Here is a 26,947-nt window from a genome sequence, read left to right on the forward strand (position 1 = left end):
TTCCACTCAGACAAACAGCCCAAAAAATTTGCATCATATATTCTTTGTCTTCATCAGGTAGTATTATGGGAAAGAGTAAAAAGACAAGAAATCATATTAGTTCACATTTATTTGAACACTAACAGTAATCTTTAAATGCGTGCCTTCCTGTTCACCTTGTCATACACCACTGGAAAGGCCTTCTCACACTGGAGCTCCTTCCTCATCCTGTCATATAGAGTGTGGTCAAACATCTCTCGGTATTCGTCCCGAGTCATGTAGGAATCAGCATACATCATCTGGAACCTGGCCAATGAGGGGATCAGTCATCAGTAAGGTGTAGTTAACCCATGCATTACTGAGCTATTCTTAGTATTAAATAAACACAAATGCTAAGAGGCTTCAAAGCTTCTATTGCCTTAATTATTTTCTATCCATTATTGTGCTATGCCTAAGCTCCTGGGATGTTGTACAGTGGTCCATGAGACTATCCCTTTCCACCAGGGCCAACAGGGCTAAGAGTGTGAATGATTTATGTGAAATGTTAAAAGAACAGAAGATGAGAGATAGTACAAAAACTGACAAGCTTTCCTACAGTTTGAATATATTAATCACCCATCTGATCCAACACTTGTACACTCACCCCTTCACTTTCCTCACAAAGGCCTCCACCCTCCTAGTGGTGCGCTCAGGGTGGAAGTTGTCAACTCCTGGAGTGCCATATGACCCTATATCCACATAAAGTGTCTCCTTGTCCCCCACTGGCCTCAGCATGCCAGGGTTGGCCTCCACCTTGAAGGGGCACAGCCATAGCGGGTAAATCTGAAACCAAAATACGTTGTGGAATCCAAAGCAGCTTAAATTAGTTAGTGGAGAAATGTTTGTGGTATGTGGAGAATAGATGGTGAAAGTAATGAAAGTGTAAATAACAGATCTGGTATGTCATGTAAAGGTGAAAAGGTGAAATGTGAGTGGTAGAGGGGAGATGAAACACAACAAGCAAAGATGGTGTAGTCTAAAACTAAAGACAAAAAGTGAGGTTATTAAGAAAGGATATATGAGTATGATAGATGTGGTGAGTGGAAGAGGATGACCTGAAGTGAAATAGGGGATCAGAATACTGGAGTATGTGAAAGAAAGAAGGTGAGAGGAGAATGAGATAATTAGAGCATGTAAGGACAGGAATAAGTGTGAGAGAAAGAGGGTAAGAGGAGGATGAGAGGATTACAGCATGTAAGGAGGGTGAAAGGAGAATGAGAGAATTAGAGCATATAAGGACTGGAATAAGTGTGAGAGAAAGAGGGTGAAAGAAGAATGCGAGGATTAGAGCATATAAGGACTGGAATAAGTGTGAAAGAGGGTGAAAGAAAAATTAGAGGATTAGAGCATATAAAGACTGGAATAAGTGTGAGAGAAAGAGGATAAGAGGTGAATGAGAGGATTAAAGCATGTAAGGACAGGAATGAGTGGAGACCATGTTACTGCAGGCATTCCTTAGGTCTGAGTTCTTAGATATAAGTGGTTCTACAGAGCATCTTGCAAAAATGTTGATATGCTTCAGTCAGTTAAATTGCAACTCAAGAATTCCCTACCTGCTTCTGTTTATTTTCCCTTTCCTATGACTTGAATTATTTCAAGAGGGAGGTCTCAAGATACTTCTCTAATTTTAGTTAAACCTTTTGGCTCTTCTTTAGGGACTGGCACCTCAGTGTGCCTTTTTAATATATATTTTGTTGCCCTCGGCCAGTACACCTCTTACATAAAAGAAAAGTAAAAGTTAGTCTTTGTAAACTTTCATTACACTCAAGAAAAGCCCCATCTCACCTTCACTTCTTTGTGAAACACCTCCAGAGCCTCCTTCATGTCGGCCAGAGGCACCAGCATGTCCTGGATGAAGTGGTTCTTCTCATACAGCTCCTTCACTGCTTGTCCCTGAGTCAGCTTCAGCAGTGACACTTTGGGAGGCACCAGCCACCCAAGGAGGTAACGAAACACTACATTGTTGCCAAACGGAATGATATCCTGCAGGGGAGGTCAGCAGTGGAGAGAAGGAGGGCTGAGAACTTCTTGAGATTTATATTTGTATGTCCCACCTTGATCTACAGCATAACTCCACCTACATGCAATATTTAGTTCACTCATTCTACAATGCACATTTGTATGTCCAGCTTGATCTACAGGATAACTCCACCTACATGTAATATTTAGTTCACTCATTCTACAATGCACCCTCTTAACCTTTTCACTGCAATAGGCAGTCACAACACTAAAAGCACTATATATGATCTTTATGGGCAGGGGATTAAAAGGTTTAATTTGCCAATGTCTAGCCAGTATAATGTTTAGAAATGGCTGTGTAATGAAAAGAAATTTTTCAAGTTGCTTTATGATTAAAAAACCATATCCCAAATAGCAGTGAAAGGGTTAAATATTGGCAGTTACCTATTCTCTGTTCACTTTCCTCTCCTATCTCCCTTCTTCACTTCTAGTACAAGTATAATGATGTTAATGTAGATAAAACTAAACCATAATAGCTTAATCTTACTTTACACATACATTATCTTTTTCCCATCATCTCTGTATGTGAGTTTTACACAAGAGCATAGTACCACATTTCTGATCAGGCATGATAAGCAAGGAAATTGTGTGAAAATGCAGAAAACACTGTGCCCTGTTATGTCCAGCCTGAGTGAGGAAATGAGGCAGAGGGGATGCACCTGTATTTCCCAGAAGATGGAGCGAGTGTGGCGGTGGTAATAGTCTCGCAGGGGAATGTACTCCACACCACCCTCTCCTTTGTCCAAGTATGCCCCCACATGCTTGAAGAACCACGGCTTGAACCATCTCCCTATCTCATTAATCTGCAAGGGAGGACAGAACTGTATTACTGAGATTTGTAGGTTACAGATATGCTTGGTTACCTCACTGTATGGCTAAGAATTTGGTCACTGGTGAGAAGAGATGAAGAGTCCGTTTAAAGAGCATCTATAGGGCAAAAAAAATTGACATGGAGACAGAGTAGGTTGGAGAGACTGACATGAAGTGGAGTTGCAAGGATGAGGAATTACAGAAGATGCAATGGACAGAAATGAGAATAACTGGAGAAAATCTGTATATGGTGTCAACCCTTAGCACTTGACAAATAACAGAAGACTGCACCATTAAAAAGTACCTGATGATAGATATTCAAGCTTCACTTCTCATAGAACATTTAAAAAAACAGCTTATCATGATTTATAAATCTTACAGAGACCAAGAAACACAGTATGAAAGAAACACAACAGGAACTAAGGAACTCTATTATCAATCACAGATGCAGAAAGGATCAAGGATCTTACTAGAGACAAAAGAATAATAGTGGGAATGCAACTGGGACTAAGGAACCCCATTATTAATCAAGGGACACAGTAAGGATCAGGAATTATACCAGCAAAACAAAAGGATATGAAGAAATACATGGAAGACCAAGGAACACAAGACCAAAGAAAATTACAATGAAAGAAAATTTGATCAAGAAACTAAAGAATCAAGAACAAAACAGTAACAGAGAAGAAAACATGGGAAACATGATGGAATGCATTGTTAGATGGCATGAAGGAAACTGAGAGGTATGTTCTGGTGATCACCTTGCCAGGCTCAGCAGTGTTGCTCATATTTGCTGTCATCACCACACCAGAGTGGAGGGAGTACATGAGGCCTTCCACAAATTGGTTCCCTTCTGTCCTCCGCGTCTCTGCTGTAAAGGTGTCCACAAGGTTATCCAGGGAGTAGCACGGCTTGTACTCCACCTTCACAAACCTGCAGATGTGGAGTGGTTTAGGTAAATTAGGAGAGTGCAGAAGAATACTTAATTGACCCACACAAGACAGCTCCATAAGAAAATAAGGAGACTGCAAAGACTAATTAACCTACACAAGGCAGTGCCATAAGAAAATGAGACTGCAAAAGGCTGCTTCACCTACACATGGCAGTTCCATAAGAAAATAAGGAGACTGCAAAAGGCCAGTTGATTTCCACAAGGCAGCTCCATAAGAAAATAATGAGACTGCAGAATGCTAGTTGACCCACATCAGGTAACTCCTGAGCACTTGAAACTTACTTTTTCATCATCATCCATAGATTTAACACGCTTCCTCTTGAAACTGTCTGGATAAGGTCAAATTAATGTAAAGAGTATTCATGAGTTTTAAAGTAATGATCATTCTCATTACATTTTCTTCTCAAACTGATCACCTACAGAAATGCTATCTTACTGGTAACAATGTTTTCCCCATCTGTCTGCTTCCCACTGCTATGCTCTGCCTCCTAACACTTGTTTTATGAGTGCCTTGCCTTGCTGCTGGGATGATCTTTATTTCCACAGCCGTCAGGAAGCCCAGAGTGCCATATGACCAGGGAACTGAGTAGAAGAGATCTTGGTTCTCATCCTGAAATGTATTTTGAGTCTAGATTAATCTGTTAATTTCTCATTTCACCAGTAATGTGATTATCCTTCATTGAGATGGTAGAATCAGTAGTATATTAATATGATATCCAGCTCACTAAGTGCTGCATGCCTCACTTGGTTAACACAGGAATCTCACCTTGGAACAGGTCACCACAGAGCCATCAGCCAGGACTAGTTCATAGGAGAGGCAGATGTGCTGGAAGAGGCCCTGCTTGTGAGAGGATGTCTCTATCCCAGTGCCCATGACCAACCCTCCTGCAGGAAACATCACAGCATCAGTAACCAAGGCAGAAGAAGAATGTCTAGGATCTTATCTATGTAAGTGAGAGAGGTAGGTGAAGTTAATTGAACAGACTGATTAAGAGGAAAGATATGAATTTCTTGCTGGGATTTAGCTGAAGTTGCTGGTCTACTATTACATTTTTAAAGAAGTTCTGCTAATTTTGCTTACTTTTTGACATTTAACAAAGGACAGGAAAATAACTGATGAACATAAAAATTAAATATGTATACTAATAAAAAAAAATTAATGTTTCAAGAAATATAAGTTGATGAATAGTGAGGACTGAGTACATATGTAGTTGATGAATGCAAAAGCAAATGAAACAGAGTGATAGGTGAACTGTTTAGGAGTGATGTCTTCCATAACAGAAGCTTCATGAGGGGTGTGTGGCTTACCAACAGTGAGGTCATCCATCTCTGGCACCACAGGAATGGTCCAGCCCAACTCCACCAGGGTGTGGGTAAGCTGGCCCATGGTCACCAGTGGCTCACACCACACCGTCTGTCAACACCACCACAGATATGTCAGAACTGCCTTGCATGAACTTGTACAGGGTAACCCAAAAGTCTAGACACAGAGAAGATGTATTTTTCTAATGATTTTTAAAGTCTGTAAAGAACTGCTTCTGCTCATGAATCTTGTGCTGTGACTGTTTTACTCCAGTCTTGTGCCTACAGTGCATGAGAGGAGGTCTAGTGGCAAAGCAGCTTTCTCTTTACCCCTATCTATCCATATACCAGGCCAGTAATCCCATACGGAATGGCCCAGACAAACCACCTCACACTCATACACACAGCATTCACACTCTTGGTTGCATGTGCCCCTGGTGGAAAGGGACAGTCTTGGGGACAAGACTGTCCCCAAGACAGTCTTGTTGGTGTTATGCTTATGTATAACACCACAACATGATTGTAACAGAATCCTTCACATGTCATTAGATTTCTATTACATCCTTACAAAAAAAAGTCATCGCCATTGACACAAACACACCCTTGGCCCAGACTGATGTTCATGTATACCTTCTTTTCAGTGTCAATCTGCAGTACATCCACAAGGTTGATGGCCACCTTGTGACAGGTCTTCTTGTAGGCACCCTCCCTGAAGCTGATGGTTTGCCACCCTGGCCTTGCTGTGCACATGGGAGTCTCTCCATTCCATGCCTGCACCTGAGGGAAGAAATTGCATCATTCTCTCTCTCTCTCTCTCTCTCTCTCTCTCTCTCTCTCTCTCTCTCTCTCTCTCTCTCTCTCTCTCTCTCTCTCTCTCTCTCTCTCTCTCTCTCTCTCTCTCTCTCTCTCTCTCTCTCTCTCTCTCTCTCTCTCTCTCTCTCTCTATTGTGCAGTGACAGTAAAGGTAACAGCAGTGCATTGTTTTGTCAGTGAGCCACACACAAGCATTGCCAGCAATCCCACACACACTTGTACAGCAGCATTAAGGTAAACCAGAGCTAGACCTTCATAATATTAAATCTTCACCCAACAAGTAGTATTTATCCTTTCACTGCTAGACATTTTTTTTCCGTAGTCATAATTTTTATTCAGGTAAAACCTCTAATCTCAATCAAACTCTTCATATTTCTTATAACTTTATGACTGTAGATCTATATTATCCATCTATTTTTGTACTAGTGTCTTCAATATCAATGTAGCCTAGAAAAGACAAAATTGTTATTCTATTATCTTTTTTCCCCTTTATGTTTCACAGAAACATATTTTATACAGTCCTCTGAATATTTATGATGCATGACTATAGCAGCAGAAAGGTTAACATTGTATTCTATCTCCTTTGTAGTCAACAAATATTCCTACCTGATGTAAATCTCTTTTGTAGTTTGTGAATCACCTGGGTTTCTCTTTTAAATTAACAGTGGCAGTGTTACTCATGTCAGTGATCAATCTATAGTGTGTAGTAGTGATGAGGTTGTCTTGCGTAGTAGAGATTATAATTAGGGTATTGCTGCTTATGTTTTGAACATCTACATCCGTATTATGCTACCATCCACATTATTATTATTATTATTATTATTATTATTATTATTATTATTATTATTATTATTGTTGTTGTTGTTGTTGTTGTTGTTGTTGTTAATCATGTGCATTGGCATCAGCATTTGCGACTTATCATCTGCATCACTATTCATATGACGATGTTCCACTTCTATGCATATTCCTAAGGATAAATGAATAAATAAACGCAAAAAAGTAAATTTCACAAAGGAAGGAAGAGAGAGAGAGATGGGTCTATGATATATGCGGCCCAGAAAGACATTTTCTGATTAAAAGATAAGGAAAGAAGTCCGTTACAGTAAATCTCTAATCCCCTGAATCGGCGCTATTCCCGTGTGAATGAGTGCGCGATACGTGAGCGAAGAGGCAGCATTGTCGTGAATAAGTGGCGCCTGAGAACACAGATGAAGCTGAAGAGTGCGTGTATTGATGTGTTGTACGGAATGTTCAAGAATAAGGAATGAAAAATTAGTAAATAAACGTTTTTCTTAAAGGGGGAATTATATAACTAAAGTGTGCTTTCTCGACCGCTTAACAGTCGCATCTTTGGAGTCCAGACTCCCTCGAGAGAAAACGCGGAACCACTCAGGTTGGCTACCTTTAGAAGACTCCCTCTGGAGAAAACGCGGGACCTCTCTGATTGGTTACCTTTAGAAGTGGCACTTTTTACGTAGTCTCACCAGTAGCCAATGAAAACACACACATGCACACACCAGATTCGTATTCTCAAACACTTCAGCTTCTTATCACCAATCTAATTTTCAGCGTGCTCTAATGGAGGTTATTGGGATTTTTCAAGTGTTTTCATGATTCCATTACATAATAGCTTAAGAAGTACTCAGTATAATCAATGGCAAAAAAAAAAAGACCCTTGAAAACCGAAATAGTTAACTTTGTTGCCCTTGAAAATAGTCCTGGCAAGAGAACAATGTTTCTGACAATACGGATAACACACAGGTCGTCCCTCACCTGTTTCTGTACAGTGGCAACCTTCTTGTCATGATGCTGCGGGGCTGAGCTGAGTTTGAACACCACCCACGAGCGAGTGTAGTAGTAGATGTCGTAAAGGAATGAGGCGGGCAGCAGGAAGAATATGACGATCACCCATCTGAGGGAAGAGAAATAGACATACACATCTTAATAAGAGATGTCATTCTTTCATTCATTCATTACCTATCCGTCCATCCTTCCATCCGCCCATTCATATATTCGGCCATTAATCCGGTCATCTTTCCATCAATTCATCTATCCACCCTTCCCTCCCTTCCTCTAAAATGTACAGGGGAAGTATCGCATTCAAGACATGAATGAAATTTTAATTTAAAACACTTGTCTTCATTAGTATTCCCTACGTGCTGTAAAAGACTGAAGGCGTTAATATATCCCTGCTGTTGTGATGCCTTTAACTCATTCATTCATGCACTCAATCTATCAGTCAGTCAGTCAGTCAACCGTAAATATGATTGAGACGAACAAGGGCAAGAGCGAGGGACTGGAAACATCACCTCGAAAACTTTCCACTTCCACAAGAAACGTTTTTTTTTTTTTTTTTTTTTTTTTTTTTCTCCCCCTCTCATATACTTTCATTATTTCGCACATGCCTTTTCTCTTTTATGTCTGGATGCCATCTTGTACTACCTTATAGCAAGTATTTTCATCTCAGCTCGTTAGCGGCATCATTATTAACATGTCGCTGGTTGCTACGTACGCACGCTGAACGATATATTTGATGCTTGAACACGAGGGGGACAGGGACGAATTATTCAGGAAAGAGCGTAAAGATTTGATATCACCAGCATACGGTAGTGAGGTTTGGCGGTGGGTTAAAGTTCACTTTTTATCGTATGAAAACGTGCTTCTATGTAACCTTCAACCAGGCGGTAGGGTGAAAACAAAGATAAGTTGTAGGGATCGATGCGACACTTCAGTGACTCGAGGAATTAAAATATGTTTAGTGAAGTGACATCAGTGTATTGTCACGAGCGGCTAGGTTATGTAATGGTATAATAACGTTGCTTTTCAAATTACAAATGGAACTCATCTGAAATGATCATTGACAGAAATCAGCCACTGTCAGTATCATCCGATTATTATTCGGAGGATACTGACAGTGGCTGATTTGTCACTGATGATTTTCGTTGCGGTACATTTGTATTGCTTGCGGGTTGTAAGTTGCATTGATGATGAAGACAGAAACACACACACACACACAGAACGAACAGTCAAGCACAAATGAAACATCACACGCGATCAGTAGCGATGGATAGTGTGATATGCTAGTGCTAGGATTCTGCCAGTACGTTCCTTACCTGTAGTGGATCAGCACATACTCGAGCCAACCCGAGGAGGATTTCGAGGGAGTGCCAGAGAAGAGGGAAGTGGAAGGCATTATTCCCTAATTGTTACTATCACACTGCCTCTCAATCCTGCCTGCAGCCAGCCACCCGCCCCCGTCTCGCCGTCTCAACCCAGCAGTAGCAGCCGCAGTCTCCCTCACCGCTGGGAAGCCGATGTGGTGTAGCAAGTTGCCAGCTATCGCCTTCAGTAACATAACATCGTGTGATCCAACAAGACTGATAGTGGTGAGTGATTGCAGCTTCATTGGCCATAGCCAAGTTATACCTTACTGTGGTGTCGTATGTCAGTATGATGATATAAGACATTGCATGAGTTGATTAGGTTACGTTGATTGGAGATAACACTGCAGGCTTCTATGGGTTTACTTTTACTCACGGGACAGAGATCAAAAAGTTCGTAAATCTCGACTGGTGTAGATGACATAATGATAAATGACTTGGAGAGTAGGAGGAAATTTCCGATGTTAGTAAGAGGAAGGCTTTGTACTTCCATTAAGGAGATACCGGCTCTATGCAATTAAATGCTACTACTAAAGTTTCCTGTATATTGTCAGTTTTAGTGTATAGAATAATTGCAAGTATAGTTTATTTATCCAAATTAATCACATCTAGAACATAAGGGAAGCTGCAGGAAGACCCAAGATTTCAGTAACAGAACTCTCCATCTCCATAAATCCTCTGATAAAAATATTAATAAAAAAAAAAAAAGTTAGATAGGGATAAGATAGTTGGTGCTCTGAAATTATAGTCTGTTTCTCCATGATCGAAATTTCAGTGACCTAGAGCTTTCGATCTCCACAGGAAGGACCGTCACCTGCTTGCCGTAATGAGCGCCGCTGCCCGTGACCTTGAGGACATGGTAGAGGAGTGCCCCGCCGACTCGGTGAGTATCTACAGCGTTGTGTAAGTGATAAATTGGCGGTGCTCGACCCTCTACCGTCATGCTGCCTGTGTGAATGTGTGTGCGGTGGGGCGCGGGATGGCATTGACCTTTCAGAGAGAGAGAGAGAGAGAGAGAGAGAGAGTAGTAGTAGTAGTAGTAGTAGTAGTAGTAGTAGTAGTAGTAGTAGTAGTAGTTGTTGTTGTTGTTGTTGTTGTTGTTGTTGTTGTTGTTGTTGCATAGTTTAGCGAGAATAAAGATTTCGTCCGGAGTAAAGTAATGCCGAATAGTCCCAATGAACCACCGTCCATGCCTCCTGGAACAGCTCACTTGGGAGCTGCGTTCGTTCACCATTCCCCTGAACAAATGTTGATCTTTTCGCAATCCTGTTTCTTTGCTAAGGGCGCTTTGTGAATTCTTCCGGTAGCTTCTCTCCTCCTAGGGGCACTCCTCCCTTTCTGAGAACAACGTTCTTCGGGAGGATTTCCCCCCCCCCCTTTCTCTCTCCTCGTAAAATGTTCGTCAATCTCATGGCCTCTTTACACGATTTTATTGCAAGATTAATGTTTCAGAGTTAATGTGAAGGAAATGCATTTGCGAATAAACAAACAATTTTATAAGAGCAGTTTGTGGAGATTATTGCGCCGGCACTAAATTATATTGCTGGAAGCCCCCCTAACTTAGTCCACGAATACTCGCGCATGCCCAACTTTCAGTGCACGAGTGCACGCAACACTAATTGCCGGATAGCACAGGCAAGTCCCACTTGTAACTTAGTACACGAATACTCGCGCATGCCCAGCTTTCAGTGCACGAGTGCACGCAACACTAATTGCCGGATAGCACAGTCAAGTCCCACCTGCTCTTCGTATGCCTCGTGGCCTGATTATATATTACTTGTAATGTAGGATTGGCACTTAAAAAAAAATAAAATAAAACAAGCAAAAAGAAAAAAAAAATAGCGGGATTGCCTAGTTTTTCCAAAGGGTACATGGCGAATCTCTTCTGAAGGCGCCTCCAAAAAAGGAGGCCTCTCCTTTTTTGGAAGATGAGTTTTCTTTGCATGGGACAACGCTCTTCCCGATCCGAGGGTTCCTCTTCTTTATCAAGGCCGCTTCCAATAGTGACGTTACCAGTGGTGTGTCGTCCGAAGTATATTTTTTATGGGTACCTTCTCCCTAAGTCCCATTTCTCATGGATGCCTCTTTCCTAGAACGCTGCTTTCAAATGGTGCCTTGCATGCCAATTCTGAAGATGATACTTCCTAAGAGTGCCTTTTCCCAGGGGTGCCGCTTCCCAAGAGTTCTTCTTCCATTCCAAGGAGATATCTTCCTAAGAGTATCTCTTCACTGGAATGCATCTTCCCAAGGGTGCCACTTCCTAAAGTTGTATTTCTCAGGTCCGTCACTCGAGAGTAACAGTTCTCTAGTATACCAATTTCTGAGATTAAAAAAGTAAACTAAGAAAGATCCAAGTGTCTTGTACCTACCTTGATCATCATCCATTTAGGCCTTGGTGATCCTTAAAGTTCAAGCAACAATGAGTTGTGTATAAATCTCCAGTGTCATGCCAGAAGTTCCTAGCTCTGACTGCTTCCTCTCCTGGTTACCTGAATGATAAGTTTCTCAATGTTTCTAAACAAGGCATTATATCAACACAGCTCTGTCTCTACAGGTTCTTGGCAATATTTGCTGTATTTGTTGCAGAATGAAGCAGGTTGGGCAGGGGTGTGCCAAGGATGTCCTGGGAAGGAGCTGTGCCTGTCTCAAGGTGAGTGAATGTCATACAATGTGAAACACAAATGCACAATGTGAAACAAAAGGCATTTCAATACACTCCAACTATTCAAAGGTATTGACTGTTTCTGTGTTGTTTTGCAGGCAGCCAGCCAGACCCTGAGCAGCAGGTGATTGACACCAGGCTGGGTGCCATCAGACACAAGGTGCTGGTTTTGTCTGGCAAAGGAGGTGTAGGTGAGTCATACTGGATGACTGGCCTCTTATGCACCCCACCTCAAAACTCTCTCTCTCTCTCTCTCTCTCTCTCTCTCTCTCTCTCTCTCTCTGCTTAATATGACATTAAATTTTCTTATTCATGGATTTTGCTTAAGTTTAGTGTGGGTTCTGAGACTCAACGTAAAATTAACTGTAGCATTACTGGCATGATAAGAGGAACACTTGAGATATGTACTGTAGTACTTGTGATACATAGTGATGCCTTCTGTACATAAATAATGTAGTATCAGCCATATTCTTTTTCCAGGAAAGTCCACCATGGCTGTGTTGTTGGCACAGATTCTGGCAGGGGAGGGACAGCGTGTGGGACTCCTGGATGTGGATGTGTGTGGCCCTAGCATCCCTCACCTTCTGGGAGTGGAAGACCAGCCTGTCCTGGACTCACAGTGGGGGTGGCAGCCTGTGGTGTGAGTTCATATCTTGCACCTCCACTACTTTCAAAACTCTCTAATTGAGACTAGACAGATTTTCAAGGACATCTTCATGGTTCTTGTGACAGATTAATAAGATTTCTACTTTATTAACAGAAGAAACAGTCTTGAGAACCTGACTAATCATCTCTCCAGCCTTTAAAAATAGTTGTAGTGAGGGAGCAGAATCTTTCTGATTATAGGCCTGCCTTGATGTGGTGACAGAACAGTGAAGGCTGACTCAAATCCACTCAGACCTTGGTGATCATCTTGGCCTGATTGGTAATATGTCAGATTCACATATTTGCTTTGAGAGTTTTGTCACAGGTTTAATCCCTGGAGATGTGCTTCTGCTCAGTTTATACCAGACCACCTTCAGATCAGTTTCTCAGTGTTTTCATGATATTCCAAAGCTGGGCATGACAACAAGGTGTTTTTGTGTATGCTATGTATTTGAGAGTTAAACTTTTGATTATCCATTTAAAGTGTGCATACTTTTTAACATATCTTCTATTTGTATATGATTTTAATTTTTATCATTGTAGAAACTTCTTCCTTTCAGCATTAAAAATCATAACACATATGATATAGAAATGAGTTTTGACAAGGAAGTATAGTACATCTCCCTTACTGCTGCATTTGCACCCAGGTCACCTCTTGGAAAGATTAAGACCCTATCAGTGGGGTCCCTGCTGAGTTCCCAGTCCCAGGCTGTGGTGTGGAAAGGCCCTCGCAAGACAGCACTCATCAGGCGCATGATCAAGGTGTGTGGCACAAGGCATTCATGCCTACTGTTGGTCTGAGGGCTTTTCTATCTTACATTATCTTTTAACATCAATGTAGCTGTGTTTTCCCAATTTTATAGCTATTATTTTTCTGATGGATGACATTGGGATACAGGAAGCAAGGTATGGGAAGATTCAGCTCTGAAGACTGTGTGAATAGGAACCAGTATTGAGGGATGACTGAGAATTTAAATTAGAGACTCAGAAAACATGCCCCCATATTTCCTGCATATCATTTACTGTGGCCAAATGAAATGAAGGTAAAATACTTGGAGTCTTGCTCCTGTGAAGAAAGAAACAGAAAAGTTAAGTCTTATTCTTTTCAATTCAGTTAAATAGTCCTCATGTTTATTGTCACCTCACAAATGTAGGAATATACAGTAGTACAATGACAAAAATATTTATAGATTTCTTTAGTACTACTTCATATGTGCAGGAAAAAAGAAGGGCCATTTTAGAAATATAAGTAAAATTTTCCAATGTGGACAAAGCAGCATCACCTTAGCACTGACATTTCTGACCTTATAACCTAGCTGTTCTGGGTACAAATTACTGCCAAATTACAACATTCTTCTCACCCGCTACACTTTCTTCATTTTAGTACCAACATAATGTACATCCTTGACCTTGTAACTTGTTCTGGGTGCAAATCTCTTGGTTCCAGATACAGTCAGATTGCATTATCATGGTCACTAGACATTCTATACCAGAGTTCACAGGAATAATGTAATGTAACTCCCCATGCAAGACACAGGAATAATGTACCTCCCCATGCAGACACAGGAATTTGTACCTCCCCATGCAAGACAGGAATAATGCAGTACCTCCCATACAGGACACAGGAACAATGTAGTACCTCCCATGCAGGACACAGGAATAATGTAGTACTTCCCATGCAGGACACAGGAATAATGTAGTACCTTCCCATGCAGGACACAGGAATAATGTAGCACCTCCCATGCAGGACACTTTGTGGGGCCGCCTGGACACACTGGTGGTGGACACTCCCCCAGGAACCAGTGACGAACACCTCACAATTGTCCGCCTGTTAGCAACAACTCGGCCAAGTGGTGCTGTGATACTCACTTCCCCGCAGCGGCTGGCAGCAGGTGTGTTGAGTCAATTGACTGATTAATGGAGGAATTAATTCATTCGATTGTCTCAAAGCAATGGGATCATATGGGGCTGAGTGCCTTGAGCGGACATTATGAAGAAGAGAGTGCAGAGATGGTCAGTTGTGTAATATATCTTTTTTTCTTTTCCTTTTTTTATGCAAGAGGGGAACAGACCAATGGCAACAAAAATACAAAAAACGTCCAACATAGTGCCTGTCCTCAAAGTGAAGTTTGAGTTCTTTAAGTTCTCTCTTTAAATATTGTTCCACCCATAATTATATATAATGGTTAATAGGAAATAGAATTGTTGACAAAGGCTGCCTTTGATTATGACTACTTTTCAAACATGTCATTACCTGGTAAGAAAATTCAGTGTACCACCTGAAAGTACATTGTGTTAGCTTCATAAACAAGATTTCTTCCAGGTGTGGTGAGCCGGGAGATTAGATTCTGTCAGAAGATGAACGTTCCTGTTCTGGGGATCATTGAGAATATGTCGGGCTTCTGTTGTCCTTGTTGTTCGGTGAGTTGAAGCTAACGATGTTTAGGAAGAAAAAATATGTATGATCTTGTGCTGTTTATATGATGGCTTGCACTTCCTGTTACATATTTTATTGATGTGCTGATATTGCAATCTATAGTGATGTTTAGAATTTTCCTTTTACAGTTTTGGATAGTTTTCATTGCATTAAATTTATATCAGCATCATGTGATAATGATGATGATGATGAAAGCAATATGAAAGACATTGTTTTGAAAGGCAGGCCCTATGGTGACATGGGTGAACCCTTATCACCTGATGGCAGCTTGCCAATCTGCACAGTTAGATGCATAGTGCTTGTCAAATCTGCTTTCTTTTAAATACTGCAATTTTCCACACCATCAGGAAGTGAGCGAGGTGTTTCCTGGTGGGGCAGGAGCACATTTGGCAGAAAAGTACAGGGTGCCTCTGCTTGGTGCCGTGCCCCTGGATCTGGGTCTGGCAGAGGCGGGGGTGAGCTGTGGGTGGAGAGACTCTCCTGTGGCTCAGGCAGTCAGGGATATGGTGGCCAAGATCAAAGAAAAGCTATAGTTTCAAGCAGTTCACCATGCCATGAGATGTGGCCACCGAGGTACAAAGGTACTTATTTTATTAGAAAACTTCATACATTAATTAATCCTTCCACTTGTAGTGTGACACATATCAGTAATGTGTAGTTTTGTCTTTTTAGTTTAGTTTAGTGTTGTTTGTAAATGTAGTTTAGATTCTTATCATATGTGATTGTTATTGGATCTATCCACATATCCACATCTGACACTTGTTCTCAAAAAACTTCCCACACAAGGAATGTCCACAGCAGAAGTTTCCATTTATTTCAGTCCTTGTATTCCCTCTCTCCCTTTTTCTCATATATTCCAGAACTTTATTCTCTTATTTCATTGATGGTCATCATCTAGCACTCACTGCATCCATCATACCCATGTACAATATACTCCCAAACTCATCTTGCTTTGTGTCATTTTTTTCATTTGGCCAAACTTCACTTTTCATGGCCTGTTCTGTCTATTACATGCAGAGCTGAGAGCCACTTTAAAAATGTATCTGAAATGAGGCATCATGCTTTGTAAGAATAAAAGTACATTCCCTTGCTTTGCCCCTTTAGGAAGAGAAATAATGATGTTAGCATCTGATGCATCAACACATCTGCTGCTCATCAGTTCCAGGTGGCATTGTAGTAGATTAACATAATTCATCACTGCTAAGAAAATAAATATTACATTGATTGCATAATTAGGGGAAGCCTGATTACATGAAATAAAAGTAGATTTGTGGAAAACTGTCATTAATTTTTTGGGGAATATATCTGAGGACATCAATAAACAAAATTTGTACAAACTTTTTATTACCTGTTCTATCTTCCTATCATTAATTGCAAGTAAGTAGTTTTATACTTAAAATGAATTAAAATCTTAAAAGTGAGAGCCAAAGGGAGGAGAGCCAGCTGTTTTGATAGAATGAGGAGTAAGGCCAAAGAGATATCTAGAAACTGACACAGCTTACTGAAGAAAGCCAAAAGTGCTGGAGTGGTTTGGTCACATAGAAAGAATGTATGAGAGTTATTAAAAAATATACATTGATCTCAAGAGGAGTATGACAGATTGGATGGAAGACCAAGAGAGAAAGATGGAGACTCATAGTCGTAGAAGTATTGTCAGTAGAAACTTATCATTCAGTAGAGGGAAATGCATATACTCTGGGAGAGGAGGTTAGTATGGTGTGGTATGCAGGGAGCCAGTCCATTACCAAAACATAATACACCATGAAACAGCTGCACTAAGTTGCAAATACTGTTATCTGGCTGTAGAGAAATCTTATGGCATCAGATTTCAAATATGTTATAGAGAATATATGTGTGCATGTATGAATGTGGGTTTGTATATATATATATATATATATATATATATATATATATATATATATATATATATATATATATATATATATATATATATATATATATATATATATATATATATGCAGGTATATGCTAAGTATATCAATCCATGAAAATGTGGAAACTGTTAGTCAAGCAAATAAAATAAACAACTGTGATAAATAAATGGACAAGAGTAAAAGGAGATTTGCATAAAAATATTATAATAAAATTATTTATTTATTTAAATAAAATGTTGACAGTTCTGCATTGTAACTGCAGACAAAATAGAAATTTACATTTGTATATTTCACTTGTTTAGGTTTGTAATGTGCCAGTTCTTTAATTTAAAAGGAGCAGTTGTATGAAAAAAATATATACATCTTTAGATTGACCATATGAACTGTATGTATATACAGTAAATCAAACATATAATTCTTGATAGTTTTCTACTGCACTAACAAAGGAAATCTGAACTGCCACCAGACATGCTAGCTCTTCCTACTATAGCTGTCTTTGCACTTCATTTAATGTTAAAATTCTTGCCTTGCTAACATAACAATATATGAAGTAAAATACAATATAATACTTACTTTGGAAGACTATCTAAGCTGTAACACCAGTATTCTCAAGAGTGAGAAGTTGTGAGGCTGGGACTGGAAGTGACATGACTATTGTTGTTAGTGAGCACATACAAATTATAATGCATCAAATGATAAAAATGGTGATTTGATCATTTTTGTCACAAAGTCAAAACTATATTGAATAGGGTCATTTCACAACTCTAGTAACAAAACTAAATGATCTGAGGAAGTTGGCAGTGGATAATGTATTCCCTGAGCACTTTGACACAGGAGCAGTGTGCCTCTGGCTAAGTGGCCTTAAAGCTAAACAATGTTGTGCATGTTCCCAGGCACATCCTCAGTAGATATGCTGGTGAATCTCTTGGAGTGGTGTTCCCTTGAACCAGTGGGAGATGAGATGGAAGGCAATGGCCCCAGGGGGTGGCACAAACAGCTCCCCTGAAGGGTTCCCTCGCAGCCGCAGATTAGGATTGGCATCAATCCTGGCCAGGGCGGCTCCCACCTCTTCCTTGGAGAACCACCGGGCATCCTGCAGCTCATCCTTGTCTATGTCTAGCTGCAAGTTTAACATTTGCACTTCATGTGAACATTCTTTAGTTCTGAGATTCAGTCTTACTCTCTGAGCAGTTTGCTGAAATTCTTGTACTTTGGATGCAAAACTGTATGAATTATGTCACTCAACTAGTAATAAGCCATTCAAACTTAGAAACTATAATCACGAATACTGGTGAACACTAAAACAGATTCAGTGACAACTATGGGTGGATTATCTGATTCCAATGACAATGAATTTACTTAAAAAAATTATGCCATCATGAGCATAATCTGTCAAACTTTTCTACGAAAGCATCTTTCATTAGTTTTCTTGCTTCCTCCACTTCCATCCTATAATTGCTCACACACACTCAATCACCATATCTTAACACCTCAGCCATGCATGCATTCCTTCTCTATATCTCACAAATTATTGACTTACCGACTGTTTCTCCACCTCAGCAAAGCAGCCAGTCATAAGGGAGCCAGGGAAGGGCCAATGCTGGGAGGCAATGTAGGTCACCTTGGACACCTCTATCCCTACCTCCTCAGCCACTTCCCTACGGACTGTCTCTTCAAGGCTCTCTCCTAGAAGAGGAAAAACAAGGTAAATGATATTCATTATAACATCTTTTATAGTGAAATTTTCATGAGTTCTGGTAACAAACACAAGTCTCCCAGTGTAAACTAAATGTCACCCAGCTTACTTACCTACATCCGAAAAGCCAGCAATGCAGGAGTACATTCCCTGAGGGTGGCGCGGCTGCCGCACCAGGACGATGTGCTGGTGCTCAGGGTCAGTCACCAATACGATGCCCACTGGGGCTGAGGTTGGGTAGTGGGTCATGTCACAGCTCGTACACTTCCGGGAGTAACCTGGCGTGGACACAGGAGGTCAAGGGGCAGCTGGTGTGCACAAGGGGAGGGGAGGCAAAAGTGAGTTACTAATGCTGCTTGTCACTGAACCTGATACACATAATGCTCAATACATTGCTATTACTCTGTTCTGTCTGTCTCTGTATCACTAATGCCTGTTTCTAACAACTCACTCCATGAGTTGGCTGCAATAAGAATTTTTATTATTTCTGTTTTACATGCTCTATTCCTTTCATTCTTCCTTGCATTTTACTGGATGTTATCTACCATGCTGATATATGTATGCTCTTTCAGTCATCTGCCATTCTTACCTCATACCACTGCATAAGCTGCCTCATATTTCCTTGCCTTATGTGGTATATCAAATCTATTATACATACTTCCATTATTTTCAGTTCACACTCCATTCTTTGCACACTAAAGACACTTCTCAAAACTCTTTTTAACTGCTTTGAGTCCTGACCTAATCTGTTACTCCATGATATGAGATATCAAGTACTCCTATGTATCCTATGCATGTTCTTTACTATGTTCTGCATTAAGAGAGTTCACATTAAGAGAGTGTGTGCAGTGATGTGAATCAAGATGCAAGCTTGAGGGGATAAAGACTGGAAAAGACTTAATACTGGATGCCATGGACAGACCCAGGGAATGGATGAAGATACCCTGCTGAAGAAAAGGATTACAAATTAAATAAAAGGAAAGTAAACCAAGACACAGAAAATATAGAAGAGAGGTGTAGTTCTGCAGAAAGAAAGGAAGCATATATGGACAAGGTATCCTAAGAACATTTCTGCCATTACCATCCCTTAGAGGAGAACTCCCCAGGAGGGGACTGAGGTAGCAAAGATGATGATGATGACATCAAACTGTTGTGGTAAGGTTGGAGTCTAAAGCAACCACCTACCAGATGCATTTCTCTTGGTTGGGGCTCCACATTTCCCACAGAAAGCATTGTTTTTGTTCCACATGTGGACACAGTTGGCACGGGAGAGAGTGTGAGCCTCCTGCCAGCTAACCATGAACATCCCCAGCCGCAGGTCTGTGAAGATGCCTCCCGTCTCATCCTCAAGCTTCTCCTTGGTGTATGATGGAATTCCCCCAACCTAAGAGGGAAAAATTTTCTTTTTAATGCTCTTTAAAAATATTCTTGAAAGTAATGATCTACATAATTGGAGCAATGCAATGCATTTAAACATGAAGACTTTTATCATATGTAATTTAGTAATCAGTGATGATAAAAAAAAATATGGATTCAATCACTAAGGAATAAAATTCTCTTCTACTGTAGTATTCATTGGTAACATCCATGCAGTATTTAGTGAGAATAAAAGTCTGCACAGCATGGGAATGTAAATTGTGTCACCGCTCAACTGTGGTATGCATAACAAGGCAAAAGTTTTACCTGCACACTGTACCTTGGCTTGCCCTCCTCTGAGACATCTAACAGTACATAGGAACTTAACAACTCCGGATAATGGTTCTTCACCTCTGAAAGATAAAGCCTTATATTTTCATACCACTGTGATAGCTGTGCATATCAGCAAAAGAGATACATATACATAAATAGTTAATGAAATTTTATGACAACTATAGATAGCAACAGAGATTATGTAATATAGTGCAAGTATTTTTCACTACATTATTCTGATGGTGCAGTGCTATACAGGGTTGCAGTGAACACCTGTGAAAGTAAGCCACACAATGGCATCCTTAGTGTTGGCCTTGTCCACACGCAGCAGAGGCTTGCCGTAGTGGTACACCAGGAACTTGCCATCGGGGATGAAGGAGGAGCACAGTGATTCATGTACCTTAAGTTCCTGTGAAAGGAAGCATTCATGAAGAAAACATTGTGTGGTGGTGAATCAACCTTGCTTTCTGACTGGACTTGAGGGGAAAAAGTGAAGCAATCAAGGGAAAGGTTACCAAGGCCTTCCATGACCTTTCCAAAACTGAAGGTCTTATTATGCTTCTTTCATTATGAATGCCAGGCAAATGGTTGGTGTTGAGTTCTTTTTATAAACCAACTCAGTGAGGATGAAATGGAGTCTCAGGAATTTATAAGTCAATTAATATTATGCTGAATGCCAAAATTATAGTGGTCACTTTTTTTTTTTTTACTTTTTCACTGCAGTACAAAACAATTAACACCATTAGAAGTAATGCATGAAGTCTTTATAAGCACCTACAAGAAAGAGGATTAAAATAATAGATTTTGAAATTTCTATCTTGTTTAAAGATCGAAGGTGGCTGTAGAACAAGTAAAGATGTTCCAGAGTAATTAGTAATTAGGCAAATATGTACTAAATAGCAGTCAAAGGGTTAAGGTAGTACAACTTGTTTACTGCAGGAATGTTGTGGTCATAACCACTTGTAATGAACTTTCAAATAACATGCCTTCACTTTTCTTTCCAATGGGAAGAACTCAAAGTAATAAATTGCCTTTTTAATTCTAGAACACTGCCTCAGCCAACCAGTCAGTCAGTAATGGTCGTTTCTCATATAAGCCTGGCATAAACCACTTATCATGGCCTGCTGTGGTCACCATCACCCATGTCTCACCAGCTGGCTTATTGTGATGGGTTGGCTGCTGCCCTGTGGAGTCCTATCATGAACTTTGATGTCCTTTAGATAGGATATATAGATAAATGCAACTTTTTATTATTATTATTATTATTATTATTAATTATTAAGAATCTTTCAAGTAATATTTTCCCTACAATGGCATTCTCAAAAAATAATAATTTTCGATAAAAAATAACACATTAATGCAAAATATCCTGTGGCTTAACAGCAAGCAGAGTACGAGCGTGCGTCAGTTACCCATCCCTTTAATAAGCCACTCCTGTTACACACAGCTGCTCCCATTATCAAGTATTAAATAGTCCCAGATCTCGTTATTTAGAGTATTCCGAATACTCAAGAACCACTGAGTGACATTAATAAGAAAAACAGTTAACTCAAGTACACCTGAAGACGTGACCTTGTTATTACTTAAGCTACCTAAGCATTAGGAAACGCATCTTGCCTGCCTAGTTAAATATCCTTTCAAACACTTATGAACCAGTGAGTGGCAAACAATAATCAGTAATTCCCGCACATGGTTATCAAAGGGACCCTTGACCTCGTTATTACCTGGGCAAGAGTACTAGAGGAACAAACCGCCTCGCTTAACCCTTACCTGCAAGAAGCGAACCCTTTCCACATAGCTGATGTCCCTGCCTTGTATTCTGAGCCAGGACGCCCTTAGTGGTGGGGCAAGGCGGCGTAGCAAGGGTAATATAGACATGGTTGAGTGTGCGTGTGAGTGTGTGGAGAGGCTGGTGTGTCTGCAGACCACACCACGCACTCATTCACTGGCACTCACTCACAGGTACTCACTACTCAGGAAAGTTACCTCACTCTAATAGTTTGGTCTGCCTCTCTCACTCTCTCTCTCTTTCTCTCGCTTTTCTTGCGTTCTCTTATTACGATAGCCAAGGTTTTATTACTGTTTTGTTTGTTAGACTGTTAGATCATCGCTATACCATCTTTTCTGCTAAAGCAAGGTGGTGGTGGTGTGAGCAGAGACGATACAATGTGGGATATGATATTGTGTTCTGGGATTTCGCTCACAACATGCCCTTGATCCTTCGTGTTCCCTTTTAACGTCTTATTTGATCACCATAGGCAAGAATCTATTGTTGCTATATTATTTAGACGGTTAGATCATCGCCATATATTTTGTGCTGAGACAAGATGGTGGTAGTGTCAGTAATGACGATACAATGTGAAAAATAGTGTTATGTGGTGGCATTTCGCTTACATCACATCTGTCTCTACCTCGGTCTCCGCCCAACCAGTTGTTTTGACGGAATGTGGAATGGTACTTGTTTAGGCCTATGTAAATGTAGGCTTAGACTTTGTAGGTTTTTTTTTTCTTTTTTTTTTTTTTTTAGGTAGTTGTTTTCACTAAATAGTGTTTAGGCAGGCAATAACAGATAAAGGTAATGGATATATAGTCTAGCATCATCGTGGGAATAGACAAATAGACAGTAATAAAACTTATATGTACACGGGTATAGGTATATTTTAGGTACTTGAATTAGTTGGTCCGTTGACACGAATGTGTATTTCATAATGGCAGCATGATACAGTGAAGAGATAGATGGATAAATAAATAAAACACCCTTGAAAGCCTAAATAACTTCCACAGCAAAGAGCATGTTAAAACTAGTCGAAATGAGACTCCGAAACCTTTGAGAAAGCGGTCCAAGAGATCTGAAGTTCATAGTTCATCTTCCTCGTAAGTGTGCGCCGCCTACCCCGGTGTTGGCGGTCGCCCGGAGATACGCTCTACTGTGAATGCCAAAAGGGCAACTCCTCCTCCCACCACCAGCAGGTAGAAGGCGCCCTGCAGATGACGCAGCCCCAAGACCTGGCGTTGGCCTTCGCTCTGTTGATCACACCAGAGGGCAGACATTACATTTTATGCATAATAAAAGACGCCATTTACAGCTATGTATAAATTCAGAACGTGCTAGCTAACATCATTACCTACTTGAGTAGAAAACTGAAAGATTATGAAAGAACTGTTTAGTTAGACACACTCACTATATCAGCTTCATATATATTCATGATGTTTATATATATATATATATATATATATATATATATATATATATATATATATATATATATATATATATATATATATATATATATATATATATATATATATATATATATATATATATATATATATATATATATATATATATATATATATATATATATATATATATATAAGAATAAGGGAAGCTGCAAGAAGCGACCAGGCTTACACGTGGCAGTCCCTGTATGAAATATACCTACCTATATCCATCTATTATCTCCATCCATAAACCTGTCTAATCTTCTCTTAAAGCTCTCTAGTGTCCTAGCACTAACAACATGATTACTGAGTCCGTTCCACTCATCTACCACCCTATTTGAGAACCTATTTTTTCCTATCTTCCTAAAACCTAAATTTTTCAAGCTTGAACCCGTTATTTCTTGTTCTACCCTGGTTGCTGATCCTAAGAATTTTGCTTACATCCCCCTTGTTATAACCCTTATATCACTTAAATACTTCTATCAGGTCCCCTCTTAACCTACGTCTCTCTAAAGAATGTAAATTTAACAACTTCAATCTCGCCTCGTAAGGAATGCTCCTCATCCCCTGTATCCTTTTAGTAATTCTCCTCTGTACTGATTTTAATAGACCTATATCTTTCCTGTAATGTGAGGACCAGAACTGCACAGCGTAGTCTAGATGAGGTCTGACCAGCGCCAAGTATAACTTTAATATTACTTCCGGCCTTGTACTTTTAACACTCCTAAAAATGAATCCTAGTATTCTATTTGCCCTGTTTCTGGCTTCTATGCATTGTTTCCTTAGACGGAGTTCAGAGTTAACTATAACTCCTAAATCTTTCTCGTACCCTGTACCTACCAGAGTTTGGTTGTTTAATGTGTACCTACTGTGTGGGTTTCCTCTACCTACGCTAAGTTCTTTGCATTTATTGATATTAAATTGCATTTGCCATCTATCCGTCCATTCATTCATTCTATCTAAATCTGCCTGCAAGGGGATGGCATCCGATTCTGACCTAATTAATCTACCTATCTTTGTGTACACACTCACACACACTTGTGATGAAAGACGCCATCTGCTGTTAACCATAAATTCAGAACACCCTCTAAATAACATCAATATTTGAACTGAAAACCGAGTCATACTTGTTCGGTTTGTACAGCTTTTTTTTATTTTTATTTTTTTATTATTATTTGCAGTCATACTATCACCAAATACAGATTTCCAGCTTAGTAGATGAAAAAGCATGACTCGTCTTCTTACTTTGAAACATTTCTCTCACATCAAATGCACGGTTCACTATCAAGGAGTGCGTATGTACCGTACCCCCAGGTCATCATCGCCTTGGCCATCCTGTTGCTGCCGCTGCTCCCGTCTGTTCTCGGCCAGGGAAGTCTGGAAGAGTTCACTCAGCCAGTGGTCAATGAGCCCAGCCTCGCCCAGCCACCCGATAACCCGGTCCAGCGGTTTGAGGAAGGGCGCGTTTTTCCTGCAGAAGGTGTAGACTGAATCTAATTATCATCGTATATATGAAATTAATCAAGTTTTTTTGGTTAGTTAACTTATTGAAGTTGTTGATGCATTTAAAACTTAACCTAATTATCACCGTATGTCGAAATTTATTTATTTATTTTTATTTTTTTTTATTTATTATTATTAGTATTTTTATTATTATTATTATTTTTTTTTTTATTACATTGAAATTGCTGATCTCAAAACCCACTTCATTTTTTCCCACATTATCCAGACCAAATTACCATGACATCTAGTTGTTAAAACCTCCCTGATAAACAATACAACCCACAGTGTTCCACCTTTTTCATATATTACAGAGACCGGGCAAGGCCAGAAAAAAATAATTGAAAATAATGAAATGAATCTACTTAAGATGCCATTCTTTTCCCTCTGGTCCCTTCCTCCAAGAAAACAGAAAGTAAAAGAGTACACCTTGTTTATCTTAATCTCCCCAGGACACACCTCACGCCCCAGCCGCTTTGCCCCAAGAGCAATTCCTCTGTTCCGATGTGGAACGGGTGGCGTCCGTCGGCGTCAGTGTAGAGGACCGCCATCACTGTCTGAATATAATACTTCCAGGTGAAGAAGGCGTGCGGGGCGCTCAACACCTGCTGTAGTTGCTCCTTCCGCGGCGTGACCTGCAGGTGAGAGAGTGAGGAAGAGAGAAAGGTAAGTGAAGGGAGAAGCAGATGCTGATGAGTAATGATACTCTAACGAAGGCAAGGTAAATTATCTCAACGAAAGGACGAAAAGGAAAAGGAGGAATGATGCTTGAACGACAACCAAAGATACATTGAGAGCATCCAAGATACATCCCCTCATCATCTAGTTAAAGGAAGAAATTACCTGCATGACGCTGAACATTTTCTTCACCTCCGGATTACTGTTGAACTTGAACCAGTCCCAGCCCACCCCATACCCGCCCTCCAGGCCCCACGTCGCGCCGCCCACTGCCCGCAGCTGCGCCAGGGTGTTGAGGGGTGAGGGGTTCCTGGGCGCCGTGAGGTGGGCGATGAGGGAGCCGCGGTACATGGCCACTATCACCAGGCAAAACACCCACCACCACCCTACCGCCATCTGCCACCACCACCAGTTATACAGAACATACATCAGCCTGTCTCAAATGTCACCACCAGTACCTTTTATCATACAGAATACGCCTTGGCTTGTCTCTGCCTTTCACTGTCAGTACCTTCGTCACAGTCTTTACATATTTGCCTGCCTGTTTGCACCTACTATCATCCCCATCTATAAATTTGTCTGATATATTCTATAAACTCCCAATTGATTCTAACCAGCAACCTGATTACTGAATTCATTCCATTCATCTTCCACTTTATCTAAATCTTCATCTACATTTTCCGTACTTTCTCCCTTCAACAGATCCCTTGCTTTCCTCGTCTGCCCTGCCTATCTCTGATCCTTGCCCTCCCCTTACCCTAGTGGGGAAGGAGGTGGGAAGGGCAGTGGGCGGATTCACCAGCAGCATGCCCCACGAGGCCAGCAGGGAAGTGTCCAGACCCCAGTCACGCCCTCTGCTCATCCAGGCCCACGCTCTCTGCACCGCCCACAAAGCCACGCCCGCCGCTGTGGTCACGACTAGAAGTGCCGCCCACACATCTCCTGGAGGGGGTGAGGTGTGTGTGGGTGTGTGTGTGTGTGTGTGTGTGTGTGTGTGTGTGTGTGTGTGTGTGTGTGTGTGTGTGTCCCACACGCATACAGAGAGAGAGAGAGAGAGAGAGAGAGACTCGTTTATGCAACGTTGATAGTTTCCGATGCAGAAGATTTTGAATTCATATAACACACACACACACACACACACACACACACACACACACACACACACCTCGTTATTGTACTCGTATTACATCACATCCTTCTTTACCTCTTAATTATTTCTTAATTTCTCTCTAAGTTAGCATAGCTTATTGAAACCAAACACCCTTTATAGCAAGACCCTAAAACTTATTGCTACATGAAGCCCCATTGTCAAACCCCTTAAAACCACCCTTATCCTCTCGTCCTTCCCTCAGGTCACACACACACACCCGTGAAGGGCCGCACAGGTGCCAGGCTCTGCTGCAGGGGACCCGGCCGGCGAGTAACCATGACAAAGGGTTCGAAGATGTAGG

The 26,947-nt window shown here is 40.7% G+C and overlaps 4 protein-coding genes across 4 annotated transcripts; 1 reads left to right on the forward strand and 3 right to left on the reverse strand.

Moving 5' to 3' along the window:
• Positions 1-91: 91 nt before the first annotated feature.
• Positions 92-9,166, reverse strand: LOC135095544 (delta(24)-sterol reductase-like). Its single transcript, XM_063996440.1, has 11 exons — positions 9,025-9,166; positions 7,685-7,823; positions 5,729-5,875; positions 5,105-5,210; positions 4,563-4,681; positions 4,312-4,406; positions 3,606-3,777; positions 2,697-2,840; positions 1,804-2,001; positions 623-801; positions 92-285 (listed from the first exon to the last, which is right to left on the reverse strand). Exons 1-11 carry the CDS (start codon positions 9,102-9,104, stop codon positions 132-134), a joined length of 1,533 nt encoding a protein of 510 aa, XP_063852510.1. The 5' UTR covers positions 9,105-9,166; the 3' UTR covers positions 92-131.
• LOC135095559 (cytosolic Fe-S cluster assembly factor Nubp2 homolog) lies at positions 9,157-18,410 on the forward strand. The gene is made up of 10 exons (XM_063996461.1): positions 9,157-9,297; positions 9,874-9,955; positions 11,659-11,722; positions 11,833-11,925; positions 12,215-12,374; positions 13,027-13,141; positions 14,127-14,271; positions 14,703-14,800; positions 15,164-15,397; positions 18,272-18,410. Exons 2-9 carry the CDS (start codon positions 9,899-9,901, stop codon positions 15,347-15,349), a joined length of 918 nt encoding a protein of 305 aa, XP_063852531.1. The 5' UTR covers positions 9,157-9,297; positions 9,874-9,898; the 3' UTR covers positions 15,350-15,397; positions 18,272-18,410.
• Positions 16,919-22,078, reverse strand: LOC135095550 (NAD(P)H pyrophosphatase NUDT13, mitochondrial-like). The gene is made up of 7 exons (XM_063996451.1): positions 21,867-22,078; positions 20,370-20,505; positions 20,091-20,176; positions 19,593-19,791; positions 18,521-18,685; positions 18,252-18,397; positions 16,919-17,831 (listed from the first exon to the last, which is right to left on the reverse strand). Exons 1-7 carry the CDS (start codon positions 21,972-21,974, stop codon positions 17,613-17,615), a joined length of 1,059 nt encoding a protein of 352 aa, XP_063852521.1. The 5' UTR covers positions 21,975-22,078; the 3' UTR covers positions 16,919-17,612.
• Positions 22,079-22,777: 699 nt separating this feature from the next.
• LOC135096778 (uncharacterized) lies at positions 22,778-25,847 on the reverse strand. Its single transcript, XM_063998536.1, has 4 exons — positions 25,662-25,847; positions 25,278-25,453; positions 24,627-24,789; positions 22,778-23,120 (listed from the first exon to the last, which is right to left on the reverse strand). The coding sequence occupies exons 1-4, from the start codon at positions 25,845-25,847 to the stop codon at positions 22,986-22,988; spliced, it is 660 nt and encodes a 219-aa protein (XP_063854606.1). The 3' UTR covers positions 22,778-22,985.
• Between the last annotated feature and the right edge of the window lie 1,100 nt (positions 25,848-26,947).

Source organism: Scylla paramamosain, chromosome 3, assembly GCF_035594125.1.
Source record: "Scylla paramamosain isolate STU-SP2022 chromosome 3, ASM3559412v1, whole genome shotgun sequence".
Taxonomy (NCBI): domain Eukaryota; kingdom Metazoa; phylum Arthropoda; class Malacostraca; order Decapoda; family Portunidae; genus Scylla; species Scylla paramamosain.

What these genes read in the sequence shown, in the direction of transcription:
- LOC135096778 (XM_063998536.1), bottom strand. Translation starts at nt 25,847, where the DNA reads ATGTACCGCGGCTCCCTCATCGCCCACCTCACGGCGCCCAGGAACCCC. An exon ending in CAAAGCGGCTGGGGCGTGAG is followed by an intron (nt 24,790 to 25,277) that starts GTGTGTCCTGGG and finishes CACCTTCTGCAG; the next exon opens with GAAAAACGCGCCCTTCCTCA. An exon ending in AAGGCGATGATGACCTGGGG is followed by an intron (nt 23,121 to 24,626) that starts GTACGGTACATA and finishes TGTGATCAACAG; the next exon opens with AGCGAAGGCCAACGCCAGGT.
- LOC135095550 (XM_063996451.1), bottom strand. Translation starts at nt 21,974, where the DNA reads ATGTCTATATTACCCTTGCTACGCCGCCTTGCCCCACCACTAAGGGCG. An exon ending in AACCAAGAGAAATGCATCTG is followed by an intron (nt 18,686 to 19,592) that starts GTAGGTGGTTGC and finishes TGTCCACGCCAG; the next exon opens with GTTACTCCCGGAAGTGTACG. An exon ending in TGCTGGCTTTTCGGATGTAG is followed by an intron (nt 18,398 to 18,520) that starts GTAAGTAAGCTG and finishes TTCCTCTTCTAG; the next exon opens with GAGAGAGCCTTGAAGAGACA.
- LOC135095559 (XM_063996461.1), top strand. Translation starts at nt 9,899, where the DNA reads ATGAGCGCCGCTGCCCGTGACCTTGAGGACATGGTAGAGGAGTGCCCC. An exon ending in GTCTGGCAAAGGAGGTGTAG is followed by an intron (nt 11,926 to 12,214) that starts GTGAGTCATACT and finishes TTCTTTTTCCAG; the next exon opens with GAAAGTCCACCATGGCTGTG. An exon ending in TCATCAGGCGCATGATCAAG is followed by an intron (nt 13,142 to 14,126) that starts GTGTGTGGCACA and finishes CCTCCCATGCAG; the next exon opens with GACACTTTGTGGGGCCGCCT.
- LOC135095544 (XM_063996440.1), bottom strand. Translation starts at nt 9,104, where the DNA reads ATGCCTTCCACTTCCCTCTTCTCTGGCACTCCCTCGAAATCCTCCTCG. An exon ending in AGATTGACACTGAAAAGAAG is followed by an intron (nt 5,211 to 5,728) that starts GTATACATGAAC and finishes TGGTGTTGACAG; the next exon opens with ACGGTGTGGTGTGAGCCACT. An exon ending in CCATCTTCTGGGAAATACAG is followed by an intron (nt 2,002 to 2,696) that starts GTGCATCCCCTC and finishes CCTCCCCTGCAG; the next exon opens with GATATCATTCCGTTTGGCAA.